Here is a 13,250-nt window from a genome sequence, read left to right on the forward strand (position 1 = left end):
AGTGCTGTGGCCCATACAGATGGGCCAGTAAATAGATGTGTAAAGAGTATTAAAGAAACAATTCATTAGTTGTACATTAAACTGCTAATCAATAAAGCTGCATTAAACTATTAGAGCTGCAGGCACTCTTCTTCAAGCTCACGTCTCTGGGCAAATTATGCCTGGCACTCCTCGCTCTCCTCACCCGCCATACAAAACAGCTCCTCACAAAGCCTCTGAATGGGGGCCCCTGAATTTAATTAAAGTCAGAGCTGATTTGGAAAATGTCTCGCACATCAGCACACTGCCTGGGAGATGCCACATCTCTTTATTAAGGCAGGGTCTTATCTTTTTTATAGACATGAGCCAAGGCCGTACGCTGTATGCAGGGCCCCATCTCAGACCCACATCTATGTAGATATGGTGCCAAGGTATCGAGGGAGAGAAATGAATGAAGTTCCAACGAAAGTGGCCCAAGCTTTTTTGTTATTCCGCAGGGAGATCTTTTATGTTGTCCATAATTTGCTTCTTCAAAGCCGTCCTGCTCGCTTTCTTCATTTTTTGACCAAGAGAATAATTACTAAAGAAGATGGATGCATTATAAAATTCTTCTGTACACATTTAGTTGTTTTCCAGTACAAATATCTAAACATTTTTAAATCACCAGACATTTACATGAGAAGCAAAATTACTTGTTTTCTGAAATATTTAACAAAATGAAGTTAGTTTATGCTTAAAACAAGAAAAATATGGGGTCAGAATGTTTTTTTTCTCTCTCTGTGATTCAAGTTTATTTTTCTGACCCCATTGGCAGATATTTTATCAGGTTTTAAGCAGTCGATTTTTTTCAGAAAACTTATATCTTAAAAAATTGTGCATCTCCAGTAAAGGAATCTTGATTTAAGAATGTTGTACTGCAAATAAAACGTAAGAAAACCATTTTTTGCAGTGTGTGATGTCTCTAGGCCCAATCGCTGATCCTGCTGTGTCTTAAATAACTAAATGACCCCTTTGGTGGTTGTTTGGCACAGTTTGTCACTTACTAGCGGTCATTTCTCTAAATAGCCATATCCTTTTTCTCCTCTCTAAATATGTGGGTGCAGTCCCCTGGCCTGTTTAGCTGCGGTGCAACCCTGCGATTTGATGTGCCGGGTTACGGGGTCTTTACACTGACTGCAATTAAATAGCTCGAGGTCACGGAGTCCGTGTGCTGTTGGTTGCTAGTAGGCGTTCATATCCTACTTGACTGCAATGTCCAACTAAATTAGATCACATGAGCTCTACTATCTGTAGATTTTTTGACCTTCTGCTGGAGATGTACCTCACTTTTTTGGTGCTAACCCTCTGTTTTCCTTCCATCCTGACCTTGCAGCAGGCCTGGCCATCTGGTACTCAACAGATTCTCCTTCCGCCAGCATGGCAGCAGCTCACACACACTTCAGTGCAACACGCCACCGTCATCCCCGACTCCATGACCAGTTCGCAGCCTCTGGCCAACTGGAGGTTAGTTGCCACTATACCATTTTGACTGCCATTTTGTTTGACCGTTGGCAAATGGGGAGTGTTCGAGAAACCATATTTTTTGCAACAGAATCAAACAGTGCCCGTCCACTTTTTCAGCTGCTTTGATTCCTTAAGTATTTTTAAGTGTTTAAGAGTTTTAAGCCATGAACCAAACCAACCAGCTAAAAGGTGAATCGCAAAATAATTAAAAACGATGGAGAATATAAAACTTTGATGTTGATTATATAAATAGAAAGAGAGATTTTTTTTTGTTGTATATTACAAAATACACATATTATGCATATTTAATTTTTTTCAAAATATGTAAATATTTTAAATAGAAAATATTGAACTTATGAGACTGACTATTATGTAATTCACAATATTTATTGGGAGTAGGTGCTAAAGTGTTAATTTGAGTGTCGCAATTATCTGATTGGTTGAGATTTCTTTGCAGAATCATGGGTAATGTTGTTTTTCACCAAGAATTACGTTGTTGAACACTGTTGTTTTAAAAAATTATTCAAAATAATGCAGGCTGAGGGCTTCAACAAAAGCATTTCCCATCGATTAGAAACCTCATAACTCAGAGTTGGTCTGTCTTTAAAAGTTTATAAGTTATCGTTCAAAATCAATTCCCTATGGAGAAAATGTGATTTTTTTACTTGTGTTAAACTGTTTCGCTCTATTTCGTTGAGATGTTGGTGCCACAGAAGCTTTTATTTTTTTGTTTCTTTTATTTAGCTGAGCAGATCTGGTAAAAATTTTGTCATGTTTAATAGGGTTTCCATTAGTATTTCGAAACCAATTATATCCTCTCAAAAACATAACTTGCTGATTATAAACAGGTCATGTGGAACTCAACCGATCTGTTTTACGATATCATGACTGGTGATGCATATTTTTCACGATAGTTCAGTACCGCAACACTGGGTTTTAATAATCTCCTAGATTATTAACTAAGCAGAATGAATTATCTAGGTTGCTTAGTCGGCAAATGCACCTACAAAGCCAACATGCCTTTGAATTATTCATTTGGAATGCAGGAAGAGAATATTTTAAGACTGATACTCATTATATTCTGGATTTGTTTAGAATTCATGTATTAGAACAGTGAGTGCAGGAGCGTGTCTATGGCTAGGACAGGGTAATGGAGTCAGGTCGTGCTGACCTGCATGATGTGAACGTATTACAGAAGAATATCTGCAGATCATCACATCAGTGCCTTAAGCTCAGCCCGGAGGGCTCTATAGTCCCAGTCCGGTTGGAAAAGTGTCGCACTTTTACTGCAGAGATCCTCCTCTGAGATCTATTGCTGTTCTCTTCTCGTCTCCTCTGCTATTTGCTGCAGTCACTGCTGCCTCCTCTGGCCAAATGTTGCATTGCATTTATTCTTTATTGAGATACAGTTGTAGTTGATGATTGAAGATGATGGTACATATATCTAAATTCTAGTTAGTAAAAAATAACAATGTTGAGTATTGCTGTAGTATCAAATTATATATATATATATATATATATATATATATATATATATATATATATATATATATATATATATATATAAAGATGACCATTACATTAAGGAGTTGCATAAATCTGTTTTATCTGTAGAATATTTTTTGTCAAAAATATCCTATTTTTAATTATGTGTTTGGTTTGACAGTAAAACATTTAAACATCCTTAAAATAAGGTACAGTAAATTCACAGAAAAAAACTAGATATCACAAAATGCTAAGAAAAATTTTTAAAGTACGTATCTTACGTAAATTATAAATTTCAGCACCATCTTTAGGACTCTAAAGCAAAATTATTTAGTAAAAAATGAAAATTTTAAAAGCAAAAGAGAAGACTTTTGGACCCTCAGTAAGTTCCATTACATATTTATCATTTGGATTAAGCATATCTATTCATATTATCTTTGGCAATTTTGCTCGGCAGGTAAATTTGTCTTGTTGAAAGAATTTTTAGAAGACTTGCAAGTTACTGATCAAACAGATTCTTTTAGATTAATATTATTATATATTAATATACACTACTGCTCAAAAGTTTGTTGTCAGGAAGATTTTTTTCAGAGCAATTAATCAGCATATTAGAATGATTTCTGAAAGATCATGTGACACTGAAGACATGCTGAAAATTCACTTTAAAATATGTTAAAATAGAAACACTCATTTTTAAATTGCAATAATATTTCATAATAATAATCTTGTTTTACTGTATTTGTGATCTTATAAATGCAGCTTTGGTGAGCATAAGAGACTTCTTTCAAAGTCTCACATTACTGGTTGTTAGTGTAGTCTTTATAGGTGATGCTCATTGTTTCGTTTCAGGAATTCACATCCCCATGGCAGCCATTACAATCCCATTATGCAACAGCCAGCCTTACTGGCAGGTCACGTCACCCTGCCCTCTCAGCAACCTCTCAATGTGGGTGTGGCTCATGTCATGAGACAGCCATCAAACAACAGCTCCTCCTCCAAAAAGAACAAGCAGCACCAGATAAACAACAGGTCAGAAAACCCTTACTAATAAAACTAAGACAGTTTTACCATGGCATCAGATGGGAATATTCATATATGTTGGTATTTAAATGGTACCTCAACCCATGGTATAATGTTAAAAAACATTCGTACTGAAATGAACTTTAGAATTGATTTATTCTTTCTTAGGAACGTGTCCGCATACGACGCGCCCTCCACCCAGACTGTGACGTCCCCACAGCGCTCCAAACGAGTGAAGGAGAACACCCCTCCTCGGTGCGCCGTGGTTCAGAACGGCCCGTCTTCGACGTGTGCCCCATCACAGACCTGTGGAGGAGGGGGATGGGGAGGCGAGCAGGCATGTAGCACCACTCGAGACCACCACGGTCAACACAACCCACCGCGTCAAACCATCGTGATCCCCGACACTCCCAGCCCGGCCGTCAGCATCATCACCATCAGCAGCGACACGGATGAGGAGGACGACCTCAAACAGCCCACTAACACCAGGTCGGAAAAATGGGACGAGCCATTTTAGCACACATTAGTTCTGTAATATGACATATTTTTGAGCAAAAGCGGGAAGTGATTTAGGACAGAACTTGATTATATACTTCAGGATTTGATTGTGTTTTTATTAGGGTATAATATTATTGGTTAAAGGAATAGTTCACTCAAAAATGAAAATTCTGTCATCATTTACTCACCCTCAAGTTGTTTCAAACCTGTATGAATTTCTCTCTTCTGCTAAACACAAAGGAAGATAGTTTGAAGAATGTCGATAACCAGACAGTTGATGGACCCCATTGACTTCCATAGAAAAAAAATACTATGGAAGTGAATGGGGTCATCAACTGTCTGGTTATCAATATTGACAGAATTTTCATTTTTAAGTGAACTATTCCTTTAATATTTTCCTTAGTCATGTCAAATCATTTCAGAGGTGAAGAAAGTTATTACATTTTTATGAAAGATTATAAAAATGATTTGTTTTCTGTGGAATAACGGATCTGTTATCTTATGAATATGATATAAAATGAATATGAATAATCTTGCACAATAAGACCAGGGACATTTATTGATCAGGGAAAAAAAATAACTTTTAAATACCTGTTCAGCTCAGGTACACTTTGGAAATGAATTTGGTAGTCTTGGGAGTTGGACAAATATTACATTGTGCATCATTACACAAAACAATGTTTGAATAAATTTACATGCATATTACATAGTTTTGATTTCCAATGAACCTGTTTTGCCTTCTCACAGCACGTCATCTAAACATAGGAAGAATGTCATCAGCTGTGTGACGGTCCATGATTCCCCTGACTCTGACTCCAGCAATACCAGCCCTTACGCTGTGGAGTCCCGGGCTAATGGTCCCAACGCCAACAGCTACGACTCCAAAGTTGCTGTCCTGGACAACTACAGCAACGGGAACCCCCGCACCATCATCATCCCCCCACTGAAGAGCCAGACCAGCGAGAATCTGGGAGAGTGTGATAGACTCTTGCCTGGTGAGACAGGGGAAGGGCTGATAAGATGACAGAGAAAAACGGGCATCTGGCAGGGCCTGAATCAAGTTCAATTTAAAGGGACAGTTCACTGACAGCCTCTGATGTGCAGTGTTGATTTATTTAGTAGATTTATGTGCCTTTTCAAAAGCTATAGCTAGTAAAACAATTTATATAGGTAATTCAAACAACTCAGATCTGTTAACATTTGTCAGAAGAATATTTTATTACAATGCAAGCTCGAATGTGATGAGCACTATTGTTTCGAAACATTACTATGCAGCTTTCGCGAATACTTGATTCTAATTGGTCAACCGTAGCATTCTGCAGACAAATTTTTATAAGGATCGCTAAACTAAAATTGATCCAGGCAAACGATTTCCAACATAGCTGTGTTACTAATAATTAACACATTATAACCATTTTCTATTCATTGATTATTTGTTTGTTTACTTTTATTTTTATTTTATCACAATCTGTCAGTCAATACTTCTAATGTTATTTCCAAAAATATATATTTTTATTTTATGTGGTTATTTGACGTAATATAAATATTTCCAACAATTTTACAAATGTATTTATTTATTTTCACATTATATCATTTAATATTTCCAATGTTTTTTCCCAAACAAAATATTTATTTAACATAATATAATAAATATTTCCAACAATTTTCCAAATGTTTTTATTTTTTTACATATCATCAATATTTCCCAAATGTTCCTAATTTATTTGTTTATTTATAATATTTCCAACACAAATATATTCATTTTTATATTTATTTATTTATTTATTTATTTCAGTAAGTAGCCTTGTAACAATTGGGATAAGAAGTGCCAACTGTAACATAAGAAGTTAACACACCATTTTTTATTAATTCCAACAGACATGATGAACCACCAGAACTCTACCTACAAGTTCAAAATCTCCAACGGGGGCTTGTCTGGAAACATCCACTCGTCGGGAGGCGTATCGTACCGACAGCAGCGCACGGGGCCACACCCCTTTCAGCAGCAGCAGCCTCTAAATCTCAGCCAGGTATTTCAGTCAAGAATTTCACATCTGGTTTCATAGTTCATAGATTTATCCACAAAAGTAATATACTATTGCTTTGTGTAGGCTCAGCAGCACATGGCGATTGAGCGCAACGGAGGTCACCGGCGGCAGCAGGCCTACATCACCCCCACTATGGCCACCCAGGCTCAGTATTCCTTCCACAACAGCCCAACCCACACAGCTAACGTTCATCCCCACTTGGCCCCCCCTCATCTGTCCGGGCAACACCTCTACACCTACACTGGCCCTACGGCCCTGGGCTCCACCGGCACGGTGGCCCACCTGGTCGCTTCGCAGGGTTCGGCCCGTCACGCAGTCCAGCACGCCAGCTACCCGCCGGGCATCGTCCACCAGGTGCCTGTCAGCATGGGCCACCGCGTGCTGCCCTCGCCCACCCTGCACCACGGCCAGTACCAGGCCCAATTTGCGCACCAGACCTACATCAGCGCTTCTCCTGCCTCCACTGTCTACACTGGATACCCGCTGAGCCCCACCAAGATGAACCAGTACCCTTACCTCTAAAGCTGAAACACTGGAGCCCAGCCAATCGCTGCTTACCATTTCTACCCTTATCCCACCTAGAGACAGAGAGACACGCTGAAGCCTATCGACCCTTAACCCCATCCCCTTGTTCCTTTCATGCTTAAACTTGAAGACAATGAAGATGCCGATGGATAGAGGAAGTGTGTTCTCGGAGGGAACGGAAGGGTACTGAGGAGCTTTCTTTTTGATGAGTTTTATTTTGCCTTCTCAAAAGGGCCAGTTAACAATTTATTTTGTGATCTGGAGGTTTTGTTTCTCTTAAAACAGAAGTCGAAGAAGGAGTTCTTGCTTTTGTTAGTTTCTTTTACAACAAGGTCTCATCAGCAGGCCGTTTGGGAGAGACAGAGTTTCGTTCGGCGGAGATTTTGTTGGCTTTTCCCTTTCTTGAAATCATTCACCGACTGTTTGAGCCCGAGGTCAGGACGTGGATGTTTTGAATTCCTGCGATCATTTTTTTGGATGAGGTGAAATACGGATATCTGCTGCTCTTCAAAGAAAAAAAAAACATAACGATGGCCTTGAACTGTCTTAAACGTTTCCAAATTACTTGCGGCGAACGGTATTGTGCATACTCCGCCGCGCTCTCCGACAAAAACACCTGGAGGAATCTTCTGGAAATAGGACGACAAAACTTTCTAGTGTATTTATAGACTTTTCTTTGTTTGTGTTCACATTTAGAAAAGAAAAATACGTTTGTCATACCGTAGAACGTTAGCTGGGCCCCTCTTTGTAGAATGTAGCAGTCTGCACCCGTTGATTTAATGAAGAACCTTTCTTATACCAATAGATTCTTGTTTTTCCTCTTTCAATGTGATTGCACAAAGTGGTTACAATAACATAGGCATGTTCAACATGGTAGTCGGTCGTGCGTTTGCGTGCATGTGTGCGCTCAGCACATCTGTGCGACGTATTCCTCCACAGTCTTAGGTTTATCATTGTTACCTCGTAGTGCCTTACATATATTACGACAGTTTACTTGGCTGGAAACCCTCTAGAACCAGATGCTAGTCAGAGAGTTGGCTCCTAGGTTGAACATCTTCATCGTTTCGTGTTTCGTTTTTTTTAAGTTCCAGGATTAAGCATTAGCCCTAAACGTTATTAAAACGCTTCTCGTTTAGCGTGCATGAGATCTTTTACATTTACAGATACTTGCCTGGGGTAATGAACCAAAGTTGTCATTTAAAGATAAGTAACTTTTGTTCGGGATAGTGGATATAATTATATAGCGTATTTACTGTACATACCGTAGCTATGCGCTTTAGTCACCTTGCAATCAATGCGATGTCGCTGATTTTAGGCTGTATATGTCATAAAAGGGAGACTAAACGAATATTTCATGGGAAAAGCCAAGTGTCGTTCAATCATTTGGAGACTGGGCTGCACAGTTTGTTTAAAGTTAAATAAAACATACCAGGTTTGAAGAGGTTGTCTGTTTATGGAAGGCTGGACTTGGTTCAGAAACCTGGGAGGGTTCGAGAAGGAGAGTCTTGTTAGGCGTTGGAGAGACTGAGGTGCTTGTGGATTTTGATGGGAATTGTTGGGAGAGGGAGAGGGCAAATTCCACATTTTTAATGAGAATTGCATGTTGGCTTTGAGCACGTTGGTAGATGCCGAAGGAAGCCGTGCAGCAAGATTGCACACAACACTCTGATTTAAGCGTTCGTTCGAGGTTCTACGAAGATCTGTGGTGTTTTTATTCTCACGTACACCTTGGGGTTTCAAACAGCCCCATGTTGCATGACATATCTGCAACAACATGCACCGTAAATCAAAATTGGCTGTCTTTTTCACTGTTTGTCTTACATAGGAATCACTTATGCTACAGGCGTCCTGTCAGTAAAGAGATAACGAAAGTGTAGAAAACTGTGGGCCAATGCTTGTCTTTTTGCTGCTTAATTTAAGGTTCAATATGCTAGCCAATCGTTCACATTGTGTCCTAACCACGCGCTCTGTAATAAACCAATTAAAAAGAAAAGAAAAGTTTATATAGTACTTTATATACCCTACTACCATTGAAATGTTTGGGGTCAATGAGATTTTGCTTTTAAAGAAATTCATATTTTTATTCAGCAAAGCATTAAATTGACCAGAATTTTTCTAGTCTTCAAAGAATCCTGAAAAAAAAATGGTTTTCACAAATATATTAAGCAGAAAAAACTGTTTTCAACATTGTTAGTAGAATAAATGCACCAAATCCACATATTAGACTGATTTCTGAAGGATCATGTGACACTGAAGACTGGAGTAATGATGCTGAAAATTCACAGGAATAAATTACATTTTATAATATATTACAATAGAAATTTTCACAATATTTTACTGTATTATTAAGTAAATTCAGCCTTAGTAAGCATAAAAAAATAAAACATTACCAACCCCAAACTTTTGAAAGAGTAGTGCACCCACAACGAAAAGGAAAACTAAAAGTTTATTTTAAAGTTTTATAATCACTTAAGTATGGATTGGAAGGAAAACTAAGTAATAAACAAAAGAAAAGAATAAGCATTCAAATTGAATTAAAATAAATAAAAAGAAAAGAAAAATTACATCCATGGGTTTTTGTATTTTGCGTAGCCTGTGGCTGTGATGATGGGCTGGGTAGCCCCGCCCACAGTGAAATCTCATTGGTCCAACATTTTCAGACATGTTCTGGTTGGCTGTTGAGTTTATGTGCCTGGTTAGGATACAGTGTTTGTTTTATTTTTATGTTGGGCACATCAAATATATCCCCTTCTGCCCTCACGCCACAAAACTTGCATTTGAAGTAGTTTTTACTTTGAGATGTTTCTATATTATTGTTTTATTTCACTAGGTATATAGTTTTCTCATAGAGAGTGTTGCAATAATGTTCGTGGATGTTTATTGTTGTTTTATGTTATATGTCAAGCATCATTTGTTAGATTTCTGGTGGTCAATATGTAACTGTGATGTTTAATATTCATATGTGGACCCTCGTCTGGTAGGAAGCATAAGTGCTCAGCCAAGATCTCACACCAGTTACGTTGTACCCGAGCCTTCAGTTTGATAGCTTGTCAGATTGATTCGTTAGGCTGTGTGTTACGACGTAGGATGCCTATAGATGTTTTGTTGTTTTTGTTGTGCATATGTTTGTTTAAGCTTAAGTTGGATGCTCATTCAAGCACACAGTTAAGAAAGGCTCCTTCGATGATACTCCCATAAAACATTCCATTCCGGAAGGAGCCATTTCTGACCGCACTGATCTGTAGTCTCCAGTCTGTCTCACCTCACAGGGACCGACCTGTACGACCAAATTGGGACTCCGCTGGCATTTAAGGAGTTTTGGTTCTTCCCACCAAAGAAATTCAGCATGTCATTGATGTGCAGACGTCTCTCTTGCTGTAATGGAGAAGGAAGAGTGAGTTTCACTGACATTTAGAAAAAAAAAAACATTCATAAAAAAGGTTAGATCAGGTCGGTGTCAGAAAGAAACCTGTAAATGGCATACTAAAACGCAAAATAGAAAAGACACAAATCTCATGTTCTCTCAGATTTCAGCGCAGTTGCTTTTAACACAGTTTAATCCAGTGTTTTGTACCTTTCTAAATTTGTTTTGTCAGTGTTAGTGTGGACAAAACTCCCGATTTTGGATCGTGCCATGTGAAGTGGATTTGTGTAAAAAATAAGGCCCTCACATTTTTTAGAAAAAAGAAAATGTTAGTGCCACACTTTATTTCATTTATTAAAGCTGCGGTGTATAATTATTTACTCCTGAAGAGTATAAACACTGTGGCGCTTTAAAAATGGCTTCACTTTGACATGGGATCAACCAATGGTGTGAGATGGGGGCGTGGCTGTCAGTTAGTCCAACAAATGGAAAATTGGGGGAGTGTTTCGAATACAATTCTGTCTGGTGCCACTAGTGGCATTGAAATTATACACTGCAGCTTTAAATTTCAGCTTTTGTAAGCTTTATTATTTTGGTTTTAACTAAATATTTAAGAATCACGGATATAAATTAGTGCTTCATGAATTGAATCAGTACACAGCTTTAAACTGGTCACTAGTACAAAATGAATGTTAAATTTGAGACTAAAATATCTGATAAATATGATGATTGCTCTGGATAGTAATCACTGAAATCAACTAGAATGACTTGATCTAGCATTCATTTGATCAATAATACAATGTTTTAACTCAAATCATAGAAAGCCCTGCTCACTCTACAAACGTAAATTGATGAATTATGAACAAGAAGTCATAATGATGTGCTGTTGTTGTTTTTTTCTTTGAGATTCAGGCTTTGTCTGAACTGTATACATCAATGAAGATTATGCAACCAAAATGTGCTAGAAATAAGCGTTCATGCAATTTACGATTTTGTTTTCCATCTCATGTCAAAATACTGCCTTCTCCTTTATTAACTGCACATGAAGCTTTAAGGAACCATGAATCTGTGCTGTATTGGTGATTTTTGTGAACACATTTAGCTTCATGAATCAACAACCTACAGTCAAAATCCTACAACCGACGTTACAGGAAGCAATGGATTCAGCCACTATAAGGACTACAAAACATTCCTGAAATCTCTTGCCAGTCGAACCCCTGATAACTGTCAGATTGCTTTTAAAGCACATGATCATGAATTAACTCAAAGCTTGCAGAAATCACAATGGATTTTTGTTCATTTTCTGTCACCGAAGTGGTCACAGTACTTCCAGAATTGATTTTTTCCTCTCATCTATGGGCTGAAACAGAAGCATTAGGGGTTAAATGCACCATTGAACTTGAATGAATGTGCTAAGAGGCCAAATATGACAATACGGCCATCTCCACATGTTGTTTTAGAACCAAAAAAAAAAAAAAAAAAAGCTAAACAATAATCATTATGCCCAAGAACACTCATCGCTCAACTTTTTTTTTTTTTTGTGACATTACTACAAGCGTGTAAAGCGTAACCTATATCACAAATAGATAAGAAACACCAGTGAATGCAAGTGAACTTATTTGTACAGAAACGTCACTCATCACACGAGTCGCCACAGTAACCTGTTATGTAGCTGTGATGCACCGTAGCCGTTTGTGCAGCCATCGGAGACGTGAACAATTTTCTACTTGCACAGCAGTGAACATTCACAGTCAAATGTAAAAACTAAATATTTTTCTACAATGTTTCAAGACCTAAGAAAGCATCCGACCCCCCGACCCCTGATTTTTGTCGACTGCTGTATGGTTTTCTCAGTAGTGTGTATCACATTAGTTGTTGTCAAAGCTATTGTGTGCTGCAGTATTTCCAGGTATACTTCTTTGTTTATTGTCCTTTTTTTAATTATAAATATTATAATTTTGCTTTGTTTATTTGGAGATTTGAAGAAGTGTGATGTCTCATTATTTCAATCTGTTAACGTAGCATTATATGTACCCTGTACCTTAGGCTAATATTATTAAGTATGCTATGAGAATGGATATTTTACTGGCTTTATAGAATGTTAAAATGAATATAATAATGACAATAATAAGAATGATTTAACTCCTACAAATTGAGTACTTGCTACTAAGCGCTTGTGTTACCATTACAAATGTTGTGTGCTTCTCTTAATAATTTTCGTTGTAGAAAAAAAAACCGAGTGAATTTTATTAGGCTTCGACAACTAATGATAGCAGTGTAAATTCATGGAGGATTTTTAACAAACCTGGGGGTTATAGAAGAATATAGTTATTTTAATCGTTCTATTTACTAACTGTAGGGTGTGAAGGGGCTCGCGTCGTGGTGAACTATGTTATAGCTTGTTATTCACTGTTACTTTTGATCATTTTTCGGTCTCCAAGGTGAATCGAGTTATTAAAGGAAATTTGTATGCTCACATATGCATATTGTATATGTGTAGAAATGTAATCACACTTTGTCTTGGATTTACATTAAACTGTTAAGTCACGGCATCTGTCTTGTATTTTCATGCTGTCATTGTGAGTTTCTTTCGTGTTTAGTCCAGAGAATAATGATCTTCTGGTGGCACACACTAACCAGACTATCACCAAAGGCAATGCAAGCGTACCAAAAATAATCTAGTAGGGAATACTGGGACTAGTTTTCACAACAAGGGACTCTATTTCAATATGATTCTGAGTGAAAAGTCTAAATAATCTTGGTTTTGTATGTGCGTCTGGCATACATACGTTCATCATATTATTCATAGTATTTGAAGGTGAGAACTA

General features: G+C 37.7%; 1 protein-coding gene across 3 annotated transcripts in view; it reads left to right on the plus strand.

Moving 5' to 3' along the window:
• The window catches only part of hipk2 (homeodomain interacting protein kinase 2), a 102,366-nt gene extending 89,394 nt beyond the window's left edge, over positions 1-12,972 (plus strand). For all 3 annotated transcript variants that reach the window (XM_081373195.1, XM_081373197.1, XM_081373196.1), the window contains exons 10-15: positions 1,352-1,482; positions 3,817-3,996; positions 4,156-4,476; positions 5,233-5,480; positions 6,364-6,515; positions 6,597-12,972. In XM_081373195.1, the coding sequence (XP_081229321.1) occupies positions 1,352-1,482; positions 3,817-3,996; positions 4,156-4,476; positions 5,233-5,480; positions 6,364-6,515; positions 6,597-7,055 (1,491 nt within the window). In that variant the 3' untranslated portion in view covers positions 7,056-12,972. The remainder of the gene's footprint in view (positions 1-1,351; positions 1,483-3,816; positions 3,997-4,155; positions 4,477-5,232; positions 5,481-6,363; positions 6,516-6,596) is intronic.
• Positions 12,973-13,250: the final 278 nt, after the last annotated feature.

This window comes from Scardinius erythrophthalmus (genome assembly GCF_964197995.2).
Source record: "Scardinius erythrophthalmus genome assembly, chromosome: 8".
Taxonomy (NCBI): Eukaryota; Metazoa; Chordata; class Actinopteri; order Cypriniformes; family Leuciscidae; genus Scardinius; species Scardinius erythrophthalmus.